Source organism: Theobroma cacao, chromosome 5 (genome assembly GCF_000208745.1).
Source record: "Theobroma cacao cultivar B97-61/B2 chromosome 5, Criollo_cocoa_genome_V2, whole genome shotgun sequence".
NCBI lineage: Eukaryota > Viridiplantae > Streptophyta > Magnoliopsida > Malvales > Malvaceae > Theobroma > Theobroma cacao.
This window is the reverse complement of record NC_030854.1, coordinates 10,199,830-10,213,204: the sequence shown is the minus strand read 5'-3', so window position 1 is coordinate 10,213,204 and position 13,375 is coordinate 10,199,830. Positions and strand designations below refer to the sequence as shown.

Genomic DNA, 13,375 nt, shown 5'->3' with positions numbered 1-13,375 from the left:
ATGTTAATATATGATGTACTGATATGATGTGGTGATATAATCATGTGACATTTTCACCATTCACATCAATGTCATGTAACATAAAAATGACAATTGACGTTTTAATTAATAATAATTAATTAATCACTAATTATAAATATTTATTTGACCTAAATTAAAAATATAAAAAACTTCATTAAACACAATAAAAACATTATTTGAATTTCCTTAAAACGTTCAAGATTATGCCTGAAATTTTCAAACTATAAAATCATTTTTATTATTTTTTTCCCCCACCTTCAGTGGAATGTCATAAAGAAAGTAATTCAGACACTGTACAGTGGAATTAACTAAATCATTTATTCATTGGTTCAATTGCCTTCATAATACGTGCATGTACCTTAAAAAGATGAATATTAATCCATTCCAATCAGATGAATGAACCGATCCAAATCAATTGAATTCGATATTTCATTTTGATTTGAATCAATTACAAACCAATAGGGTGTTCACACCATGCACCTTTACTCATACAACTGCACAAATTAAAGATTTCCTACAAGAATTATTATTGTATATAACAACAGCAGAATATATTTTGAACTATATACCAACCAGGAGTTCAAAAACTCTACCACTAATGTATTAATCATTTTCTTTTCCACAAGGTGGTGGCAAGCAGTATATATCTATACAAATCTTCTGGTTTCCAAATTAAAAGAATATTTGAAAGTTTTGAGTATCAACAAACAAAGCTTCATCATCAGAATCACAAATTTGAAGAGGAAGCATCAAAACAATGTAATACTAGACAAAGCGAAGCCTTCCCTCTGCAGAAACAAAATTGACATTGCTGCAAATCTTTCTTTGGATTCAGCTTTATATACACGTAAGACAGTGTTTGATCATTGTAATGACTTACCTCTTTCAATGGTACCATTCCATTCCAAAACCGTACAACTTTGGATCATGTCTTTTCTCTCCTATTTGAGACTGTAAATAAAAACAAGTCTCCTTCTCAAAACTCTAACCTTTCAATGGAATCTGTATTTGCTTCTTTGGTTGGTTGGCCCATAAATAAAATCCCCAGTTCAGGCTTCAAAAATGGGCAATGCTTCTGATAAATGTTTAATTAAAGTTACGCCTCCCGGACTCTCCTATAGAAAAGGACATAAGCAGCAGATGACTTAATTCTGTCTTCACTGACAGCAAAAACTTTGTCATCATCAAACTCGAACCACCTACCATGCCCATGCTGCAAATGCAAAAAGAGAGTTAGGATTCTAATAGTAAATCAAAAGTTATGTATTTCCTGTGATATCTACCGCGGATTCCACAGGAACATGCAGAAGAGCAAGAAAGGGGCAATGCACAAAGTTTGAAGAGAGATCCCAAAACTTTAGACCTTTCATTTCTACTTTCACTGCCTATAAAATACTTCAATCATTATTGTAGAAAGAATCTAATTTGCCGAGAGATTAGCTGTTATATACTTGTGTAAGTTGAAAGATAATATTAAATGTCCCGAATTTCCAAAAGAATGTGGATACTAAAGAAATTTGAACACTTCACCAATAAATAAAAAATGAACAAATGACAAAGCAGTATAAAACAATTTCAAGAAAATTCTGAGGCAAAGTCTACTCTAGAAATGCGTTACTAAGAACCCTAAAACCTTGTTGCCCAGATTTTCTTTAAAGACTGAATTTACTATTAACTCTAACATACACCTTAATTCTCTATTAAAAAGAATGATCTCCCCATTACTGTATGCCCCGTGTTTAAAATGACACTCAACAGGCTACTGACATACACAAATAATAAGCCCATTAATAAACATCATACCTATTTCATTTATGGGTACTACTACTACATGCTTTTGAAAAGTCCAGAGTTCATTATAATTGAGAAGCATCAGATTTTGGATAGCCTCCAATGACTAGCCCACAAGAGAAAGAACAAATAGCACATTGTAAATCTGAAATATCATTCATGGGTAGCTAAGTAAAATTCCATCTCAGTAGAATATCAAGACCACATGGCAGCAATTCCTAACACACAAGCAGAGAAGATAAGATAGAAAAGATGCCATACTTACATCAACAAAAGCAGTATAATGACCGCCTCCCATGCCTCCATAGTGATTACTTATTGCATATAATTGGTAACAATTGGACAATTGGCTATCAATATGGGAAATATAATTGGAGAGATTGAGATCATGAATTGGAAAGTCAACAAAAGTTTCTAGCTTGTTCTTGAAAAATCGGCTATACGAGAACCTCTTTAAATGAATAACCAAAATCTCAGGCAATCTCCAAAGATCTAACTTCTTGTTGGCTTGCCGAGGCTTCTTGCACCTGGGACAATACCTAGGAATGATTTCGCAACACTCACTATTAGATTCAGCAAGCATATGATTACTTCATAATTATAAAATAAAATAAAGTTGATTATGATTATATCATAAAAAGTGTATATCATAGATAGAAGACCAAAACTGTAACTATGTCAACATTTGGAACAAAGCATATATTAGAAAAAGAAACACGCTAACCACATGTCATCTGGTCCTAGAGGTTCCTCTTGCAAGAAACCTTCAAGACATTTATTCAAGGAAATGGATTCTTGAGGCCTTCGTGTAAACAACTGGGGCTTGAAAACCTCAGGTAATGAGCTGAGAAGGCATGTGTCATACTTTTCCATCATCTTATCTGACCAGTGAACACTCACATCAAACTTCTTGGTAAACCTTGAGATTGATACAGGCTTATTCATCTTTATCTCCAGTGGTTCCAATTTATTGATCAAGTAGAATTTGAAGTCGGTATTCAGACGAAAATCATTCTCTGCTCCACTGTCTGAACCTACATCACTATCTGAAACTAAGGGGCTAACAATATCCTCCATCTTAGAATTCTCATTAACAGTATTCCCAGTCTCATTACCATCATAATCGTTTACCACATCTTCAACTGGCATTAGAAACGGACAAAGTAACTTAAGAAACTGGTTACGGATCTCAGATCCACTTGAAAGATCCTGTATCCTTGCTACAAGAGGAACACCAAATGGCTTCCAGTTTGATGCCACCACACCAAAACTATAAGACCTGATGACATAATTAAATTAAATAAGTAAATAAACAATGATCAGAACTTACCAATTTGCAAAAGAAAATGATGCAAAAATGAACACTGATCTTTTTATGAATGGCCATAAAGCTAGAAGATAAGCTGAATCTAAACTTAAATGGGTATGGCCAAGATCAGCTTGCTTGTCCAAATTGACCATTTAATACAGTCTATGCCATAAGAATCATGACAATAGATAACCGAACTTACCTTTCCACCTGCTGATGTAAGAACACAACTAATGGGTATGTCTCGCTAACTTTTGGTAACCGATAAGCAACAAGTTTGTCATCATCTCTAATCAAGGCTAATGAATCCGATGGTTCATCTAGTAAACGAAAAATTTGATTCTTGTATATCTGCGTATAAGTTCAAAAGCTTAGTGTATTCATAATTAAACACAAGTGCAGGACTACAGATATATGTGTCCGTATTGCTCAAAATTTTCTTTAATAAAAAGCAAGAAGGTAAAACCCTCTAATATGACAGTCCAATCCATGTAAAAGAACACATGATTTCTTACAAGAGAGAGTTAGTCCTGAAATGGTCTAAGTATTCATAATACATGATCTAAACTGAATTGATCATGATAAAGTTAGCACTAAAGGTCTATACAAAACGGATGGAGAACCAATATTCAAGTACCATTGGATAATCCTAGAGAAACCACCCATAATCAACTTACTACTGCTGCTAGAAAACTGATCTAACTAATCAATGCAAAAGATTTATTCCTTGATTTTGACTGCAATGTAATAACATCCTCAAATAACAGTTCTAGAGTTCCAAAAGATACAACATTAGGGCATGCAAAAGTGCCTCAAGACCCTCAAGATGCCTGAGAGAAAAAGCCATACATCTGCGAAATTTGACGTCAGTAATCATGACATGCAACAGAAACAATATTTTTTCACACAAAAGAAAAAAAAAAAGAGTCTAGCTGCATACCTCAGCCACAAGCAGGGTTTCATCATTTCTTAAAGAACATGCCACACTTAATGTGTTGATAAGATCCTTGAGCCTCCCGCACTTGGGAACAGCAATGGTAAATGGAGTTGGCAACATAATCCCATCAGTGCTGAAAACTGTCAAAGTCATCGTCCGCATAGTTGTTGAAGGTAATGGCAGTGTTACGTACATAAATGGATCAAATGTCACAGACACCTTCTTGCAAACAGGGCACACCAATGTTGACCGATACTGGCCCTAGAATGAAAGAAAAGTTGAATGTAATTTGGTTCTCTTATGCAAGGAAGGTCATATCATTGTTAATGTCAAGAAAAGCTCCACCTAACATACAAAAGCAGATGAGATATCCATTGCAACTTCGAACATTAACAATTAATTAGAATTAATAGCTGAAACTCAAGAGTTATTTCTGGTGCTAAGAGGATACTTTTAAACTATAGAATACTTGGAAAATCTTACATTATGTATGCACGAATAGCATAAACTTGAATAAATTATCAGTTACAAGACAACTTCAAATATCAAGGGACTCACTTGGCAGACATCTACTATGATGGAATCATTGCGAGCCAAGTGATTTCGCCAATATTCGTCTGCCACTTCTTCATCTGGACAGCCCTCTGCATCCTTAGCTTCTATATACGGCTTGCATTTTACACGATTCAAATCTTCATGAAGGCCATCCAGCAGAAAAGCAAGAAATTCCTACATTGCAACCACAAAATACAACTCAATATTGGCAGAGAAAAATGAATCACGAAATTAAAGAAATATAACTTAAATTAGGATACACCTTAATTTATGGCAAAACCTTTGCCTTTCATGTTTTCAAAGAAAAAAGAAACACTTAGCCTCCTCAGTATATACTATTCCTTTGTTATTTAAGAATATATACTAGAGGGGAATTGGAAAGCATTGGTTTTAAAATTACCAGCAAAGTATATTTTAGTCATTGAACTATAAGGAGTTTCATACTTTAAGCAAACTTATTTCTTTCTCATGCCACAATTAGTTCGTAATTCATCATTGGCAGAAAAAAGAATGAGAAAACTAAAACCACATTTCCTAAAGCACAGTAACTTTACTAACTTGCGAATCATGCTGATTGTAGCCACTAAATTGGGGAGCAAACTTAGCAAGTTTACACTTAAACATTCTTGGAGCCACTGGCACGGCACCTGGAGCCCATAGCTTTCTTAACAATTCTCCAAATGCTAAAGCAAGTTCACCCTAAGCAAGCAACAGACAATTATGAGGAAAAAGTAAACAAATATGAAGAAAGAAACTTCATGAAAGAAAGATGCGATATCATACATTCATTCCCAAAGGGTTTTCATAATTTATATCTTTTTGATAATCTCCTAGGAAGTAATCAACAAGCTGTGGAGTATGCACCAAACACTGAATTGCGCTGTTCATGAAACAAGTATTTCCAAGATTTTGTAGTCCTGTCAAGCCCAATAGACCAATGCCTCTATAACCACTACCAGACGGTGATGCGTCAGTTAGCATCAAGCTTAGGTTGTCACTGCTGCCATTTGTCTTTACTTGACTCTTGCCAAGGCTATTTTCTGTCCTAGACAGTTCAGCTGATCTCTCATTGGTCTCAGTTGTAGTAACAAAAAACCCATTAACGTGCAATTCAAGAAGAGTCTGCATATGAAAGGGGCACAAAAACAGAAAAAGAAGCTTACGAATAGCTGCCAGTGGCATGGAAATACACACACACACACACACACACAGAATCTCCAAATTATTGGTTTCCATTGGTATAAGTCTTGAAGCAGATAATGAATCAGATACTTTATATATTGATAAATATGCTCTATATATTCAACCAACTACATGGAAGGGTGCTAAACAATAAAAGTAAAAATAAAGTAGATCAACTAGTCACACCTCTTTCCCTGGTTTTCCAGAAGAAATGTTGGGCAAATTGATGATTTCATTCATAACAAACTGGCTTGTCTGCCCTGAGAAGTCCCATATCTGCAACTGCAAAACAAATGAATGGAAAGAAAATTACTTTCACAAAAAGTGGAACCATCTTTTAAAAAAAATTAATTACTCAGAGCAAAACCTACCAGCTCAGATTCGGAACTGAAAATACAGCAAGCTCTCCGATAAAGATTGACAGTATTGTCCTGAAAATGCAAACTACTTTCAAATACAGGAAGCAAAGAACTATATTAAAAAAGCAAGAATGGCATGAGAACCAAGACCTACAAAGAAAGGGAGTTCCAATCCCTGGCATTTTTTATAGATAGCATGTGTATTCACCAACCAAAACCACATTCCACTGCCAGGAAATGGATCCACAGATCAATAACTGGATCATCACTATTTTCAGAAAATAATATTTATGCAACATAGTTTTTGACATGCAGCATATCATCATTCAAATATTATACAAGATGCAAATAAAAGAACCTGACAATTGGAAGTAATATTATGGGATGAATGATAAATAAAAAGACAATTGCAAGTTAAAACAAAGGCTCATCCTCAAAAAATATGCAATGCTTTTTTGCAATCATCTAATCATGTTCATTCTTGGGCCAGTTAATTTCAACAAAGAGGCCACTTACTATGCATGTAGCACCATTTTAAAGGGTTTTACCATCACTTCAAAAAGACCTAGAAGCAAATTCTTTCCAGCTAGGGGAATGAGAAAATGTGAAAACATTTACTGAGACAATAGTGTCACCAACCATAAGAATCCAATTAATTGTTCATGTATATAACCAACATCCATATATCTATTGCATATTCATTCAGCAAGATAAAACCTAACCTATATTTGTAGTAAGGAATCATCTATGGCCTTGAGATTTCACAAACTATTCTTCACAAGTACTGATTCAGCGCCTTCCAATAAGTCATATCCATCTAGGTTTGTCAACTTAACGGCAAGACAGCTATCCCAGTTTAAACTGGCCCTGGTTCAGTGTTGGATCTGATAGCCAATTACTCATGAAGTACAAATTTGATCTAGCACCAAAAGACATTAAGTTCCAGACATGACATAAAGAGACTAAAATACTCAGAATTTATCTCCTCCTTTTAGAAGAGAAGGCAAAAGGCATTTCACCCACCCCCACAACAACAACATTGATGACAATAATGACAGCAAAAAGGAGGAAAAAAAGGTTACATGCAGCACTGTTTCACAAACCAAAATCCCCAGTTCAGTGGCAAAAACTCCATTAAAATAATAGATATAATAGGGGACTGGAACAGAGAAATGACCTTTAAGCTGATCTTTACTAACAACGAATTTGTTTCTGGTGAAAAAGAAAGCCTTATCTGCAAAGGAAACACTTCCTGTGATTGATCTTCAGCAACAATATGGTTCCTAGCATCATTCTCTGATGCTTTAGAGTCATTGTGCCTACATAAGGAGAACAAATGAGTGCCAAAACAACATCTTCTTCGAGACAAAAAGGTACTTAAGTTCCATAAATTGTCAGCGGATGCAAATTCTCTATCATACAAATGTTCAAGAAAATGCTTGTTGGTGAAACAAGGCAGCCATATTGACAGCAAATGACAATAACCAAAACTATTTCAGCTAGATAAGACTTTCAAAATCGATACCACATTAAATAAAGGGTCAACTACGCATGTATAAGACTAAATAAAATATCAAACAAGCCAAAACATAAATCTCTTGGTTACGGTCTAGCAACTTTTCTGTTGTGAGCATTCAGTAAAGTTTTTGATACAATAGATAATTCAAACGCTAAATAGCATTGTAAAACAAACTCGCCTCACCATTTAAGAGTCTGCAACCACAATGCTTCATTAACCAAGGCATATGCACGGCCAGATACCCCTTCTTCCGCCTTAACCCTATCCCCGGAACTCTCTTCCTTCCTCAATTCCAGTACAATTTGCGAATCAGCAAAGTTGTCATTGGATAACACGGTGTACAAAATGCCTCCTATTTGATCAGCAACACTTCTTTGAGTCTCCTTCCACCACCTGACATTCCAGGGGAAAAAATGGCTTATAATTGGGAAAAACTTTTGCAATTATAGTGAATCTTTTATGATAAAAGTAAGTGAAAAACTGAACCATGCGATTGACTTTAACCAGTTAAAATTCTTTTGTGCTTAATTTAACTAATAAGAAGCTGAAAAAGAAAAGAAAAAAAATTCAAATAATTCAAGTTATTAAAAAGAAACAAAAAAGGGAAAAGACAAACTCAAATTTATTTATTCAGTTAATCCACTTTTCAAACTCAAAATCCCCTTTACATTTCACTCCCTCTCTCGTTTTCTCAGGAACCAAACAGAAGAGATAAAAAAAATTAATTTTTATTTGAAAAAGACACACCTGTACGGAACTAGGTAGAGCTTCTGGCGATTGGTCTCCTCGTCGTCGGTTTCGTCATGTTCGTCGCGATCGAGGCGGGAAGAGAGAGGCCGCTTACGAGCGTATGGGTGGTAATCGAGGTCGAAGAGATGATCGTCGTCCTCGGAAGAGAAGCTGTCGTCCATCGAGAAGAAGAACAAGGCGCGTAGGGCTTTCGACAACACCGCCTTGAAGAGCCTGACAGCGGGGATAGAAAGATTCGCGACCTTCACCGATAGCAAACGCGTCGTCGTTTTGGCGATTATAATTGAAAAATTGAGCTTTTCTGCAAGCCCGTTCATAACCAAAAAACAAATTTTAAAATTTGTTTTATAATTAAAAAAGATAATTATGACACCGTAAACAAATGAGCTAACGTTTTTAATAGCAATAAAAAATAAATTATAATATTAAAAGTTTAGAAATAAAAAAATAAAAAATATACAGTGCATAAATGGAAGAACGATGGCTGCATGTTGTCTGGGTTCGGAATCGTCGATTTTGTTTGCTCCCAAAACGTTCTTGAGGGTTTCCGAAGGGGGAGGGGTGGATTGCACGCGCCGTTGATGAGAGTGTGGGAGTAGAGGGCGAGGATCACGTAGAGCGTTCTAGGGAACTGTCTAATTGATGGAGCTGGTGCTTGACACGTGGCACAACGGCGCTTGCAATCCGCTTCTCTTAAATGGATGTTCACTCCCTTGACATTTTGTACTGTTTTGATTTTTGCAAAGATTAAAATAAAAAATTTTAATTTTACTTTATCTTATATTAAAATTTTTAAAGAATTTTATAATATCCGTGTTTAACATTTTTTTAATGTAAAACATAAAAATATTATAAAAAAGCATTAGAAATTTAAAAATAAAAAATATGGTTTCATTTTAAGGCATTTTAAAAAATAAAACTAAAGGAATATTATTTTTATTTATTATATAAATAAATAAATAAAATCATGGTCAAGGCTTCTCTTGCCAAGGCTTCTCTTGCCAAGGCTTCTCTTGTAGGGCTAGAGTATTTGTCTTGTTGGGCTAAAAGGTTGTTTTGGTCAAGTCAGAGGTTAAATCTATAAAATTTGAGTCACTTTGTCAGATCGTATTTTTAAGAACATGATCAGTGCAAGGGCTTATATTGATATGGTTTATTAGACCTAAACAAGTCTTATGCATCTTTTACATATGCATGTATTAGTTACAATTACATACATAAGTGTTTGTATACACCATTCAAACATGTCAACCAATATAAGTCATGCATAAAGATAAGTATAATTCATTCATCAATACTCATATATTCAATTGTCATAGTTCAGCACGCTTCTCATGCCCATATTCATCTATGGCCTTATTACCATAGGATCACAAGTAATATGCATCCTTTTCGGTGCTGAACATAAACATCTCATATAAAGTAAATAACATAAGTATTCTCCACTTTTATTTACATCGTATATATCGACACAAAAGCAAATGACAAGTACAACTCGATTCGACACATTACAGAGTGTAATGACACTAGAAGGCTTGAAGGAAAGCACTATTACACTTACTAAGAATGAGTTGGGATACTCCTCCATAAGGCGGCAAGCCAAACGAGCTATTGATCTTAAAACAAAACAATATATCTTTGGTTGTGAGTTATAAAACTCAATGAGCAAAAGCGGGAAAAGGGCAAGCCAGAGGGGAAGAGTTTTTGCAATAATCCATAATCTTGAAATAAACATGAATTTAAAGACAACCATCACATTTCCTTACAAATACTTGAAATAATGTTGTTACAAACCAAATGACGTGATTTTAGTTGAAATCCAAGCCACGTAAGAGTTTGGAATAAAAAAAAGAGCTTAAAAACATGTGAAAAGCCATTTGAAAGGAGAAAACAGAAGGTTTTGTACCTTAGGTATCATTACTTTCATGAAATATATTGATATTTTCATCCCGAATGCTTTCTAGGCCATAGGTATTGATATTTCTTTGGAAAGTATCGATACTTGTGCAATTGGTATCTATCACGACGCAAACTTAGGGGTCCGTGACCGACACACGAGTCCAGTAGGCAAAACCTACGAGACTTGAGCAAGCCTTAAAATTTCAAATCATACGCACGTATCCTAGGGTTTCTAAATATTCATATTCATAAAAATATTTAAATTCAAATACACATAGTTGTCCTTGGCACATTGTTCTCACACAATGTTTAATATAATATTCATAAGGCCATACACTGGCCAACAGAGTGTGTTTGTATTTTACAACCCTTAACACAAGTCTAAATGGCACGTCGTGCCTATATACACAATAGCTAAATCGAATGCGGAAGTTCATGATGGACTCAGCAAAGTGGACATGTCGAAATAGGGACATATCGGAGGCCAAAATTGGTCTATCAAGGGATGACCCTTGCCACGTAGTCCTGTGGCCTATCTATCTGCACATGGTACAATAAATGAGTGAATCATCTAATACTTAGAGAGGGGGTGCAAATAAATTAAACACATATAATAGACAAATATATATTTAATGCACCGTTAGTGTAAACAAATATTCTAGCAAGTATCTCCAATGTTAAGGGTATATCAATCATCCTTAGGAGTCTCCACAAACAGTATATCATTAGGCTTATCCTAAAAATCGTATCAAAGTGAATATCTATAGGCACACACTAGTTGCTAGTGTATCATATCAATTTCAAATCATATTTATCTAAGCCTATCCAAGGCTATGTCATATCACTCACAATTCAAATCACAATCGTAGATTGGTTTTCCCCTGGACATCATCAAATCACGCACAGTGGCCAATTGACGGAGTAAAATCATGCTTAGGGTAAGCTGCTGAAGAAGAATCAAATCACATGCGTGCTGAAACAACGGGAGGAGAATCAGAGTCATTGTCCAGAGTAACCTCCCAATGGACGACATCATGCGGAGTAATCTTAAATGGGTGGCATCAAAGTAAAGTCATTATCCGAAGTAATATCAAAGGATGGCATCAAAGCACTACAAGCGGGAATTACAGGCGGCACTAACACCATTATCCTTGCTTACCACCATCCCTGCAAGCATAGAGCAAAGTGATAATGAATAGGACTCCACTCAACCTCAAATCAAATCAATGTTTAGAATTGGAATACAAACCCACAACAAGGCCATCATGCCTTCGACAATCCCATGCATCCACATCAAATCACAAATCACAAATCACATTTAATGAGTTTCAATTGTTTATAAGCTTGATACGGTTCTAAGTACCCTTAAATCTTTAAGGCATCAAATGTTTAAACTCTCTGAAAATCATTCGTCTTGAGTAATTTACTCTTAGAAATTCATTATAGTCATTAGACTTCTTAGTCTAGACTCACACTGTTAGGACCCAAATTTGAGGGTCCGTAATCGGCACACAAATCTAGTAGGTAAGCCTACTAGACTCAAGCAAGCCTCAGTATTCGAAATCATATAACATAAGCAAAGGATTTGATAATCAAATAATCACAATAAAGACAAATATAATACATTATCCCTAGCACATAATTCATACAAATATTCATAAGACCATACATTGGCTAGTCAATTGGGTTCACACATAACAACCCTCATACAATTCGAATGGCACATTATTCTTGACATATTTACAACTAACCAAATTGGGAAGGCAGAAGGCCCACACAGACTTAGCGAAGTGACATGTTGGGATGGAAACCTATTATATGCTAATTATGTGTCTGTCCAATCGACGACACTTGCCATGTAACCCCATAGCTTCTCTTATCTGCACATGGTGCAATAGAGGAGTGAGTCAACTAATACTTAGTGAAGAGATGCTATCACAGCATAATATTTTACATATAAAATATATTTAGGCTTACCTAGCCATAAGACTTTCACATTCAAACATCTCAAGTTCAAAGGTGTGAGGATCATCCTAATCTCCTACATGCATAACTCATCATATAAAATTCTACCGGATCACATCTCAATGGTGTATTATATCCACAATTCACAAGTTTGTGTCCTCACATTAATTCACATCAATTTAAGGCTTAGCTTTAAAGCTGTTATCATCAAATTAGGCTTTATAAGCACACCCTAGTTGCCAAGCACAACCTCAAACCTCATTTACATGTGATTTGCTTATCTTAAAGCTTTTCATTAAATCTCATTTGTAGTGGTCACCACATATTCATATTTCAAATCAGATCATGCCATCCTCAATGCATGTTATCATGGTCAAACAAAATCAAATGAGTGGTCTTGCCCTAGACATCATCAAATCACGCATGGTGGCTAATCGGTGGAGAAACAAATCACACACAGCACAAAGTTGCTAGGCGGAGAAACAGATCACTCACATGTCAAAGCAATGGAAGGAGAATAGATCACGCACAATGCCAGAGTAACTGATGGAGAATCATATCATCGACAAGAGTAATCTCTTGATGTCGGCATTGCCCGAAGTAATCTCAATGGATGGCATCAAAGCACTGCAGGTGGGAATCACAAGCGGGATTAATGCCACCATCCTTGCTTACCACCATCCTTGTAGGCACATACATAGTCACAGTGCGTGGGACTCCCTCTCCACCTCAAGTCAAATCAACGTCCAAAATTCATTCTTCGGATGAAACACATATCTACAAATCAAGCCATCGTGCTTATAACATTCCATATGTTTACATCAAATTATATTCAAATTCAATGAGCTTCAGTCATCTCTAAGCTCGGTATAATTCTAAATGCCTTCAAATCTCTAAGGCATAATCAAACGAAACACAATAAAGTTATAGGTCCTCATGCCTTTAACTCCACATGGCTATTCATCATATTCAATCAAATCAATTGTGGCTTAACAGCCTTATACTTATCCTCAAATCAACCATAAATACGTGGGCATTCATGCATAGATCATATCCATAAGCAATCATGGCTCTTCGACCTCACATAC

At 35.5% G+C, this 13,375-nt stretch overlaps 1 protein-coding gene across 3 annotated transcripts; it reads right to left on the bottom strand.

Annotated features, from left to right (window-relative positions):
- Window positions 574-9,070, bottom strand: LOC18598442 (ubiquitin carboxyl-terminal hydrolase 8). Of its 3 annotated transcripts, XM_018121836.1 has the most exons (14): window positions 8,884-9,070; window positions 8,421-8,724; window positions 7,857-8,066; window positions 7,332-7,473; window positions 6,167-6,226; window positions 5,982-6,077; window positions 5,397-5,735; window positions 5,172-5,312; window positions 4,617-4,787; window positions 4,062-4,319; window positions 3,324-3,472; window positions 2,537-3,091; window positions 2,078-2,351; window positions 574-1,234 (listed from the first exon to the last, which is right to left on the bottom strand). In XM_018121836.1, the coding sequence occupies exons 2-14, from the start codon at window positions 8,582-8,584 to the stop codon at window positions 1,118-1,120; spliced, it is 2,676 nt and encodes an 891-aa protein (XP_017977325.1). In that variant the 5' UTR covers window positions 8,585-8,724; window positions 8,884-9,070; the 3' UTR covers window positions 574-1,117. The 3 variants fall into 3 exon arrangements, with proteins under 3 accessions (XP_017977325.1, XP_007028022.2, XP_017977326.1); XM_007027960.2 differs by lacking the exon at window positions 8,884-9,070 and having other exon boundaries at window positions 8,421-8,755; XM_018121837.1 differs by lacking the exons at window positions 5,397-5,735; window positions 8,884-9,070 and having other exon boundaries at window positions 8,421-8,755.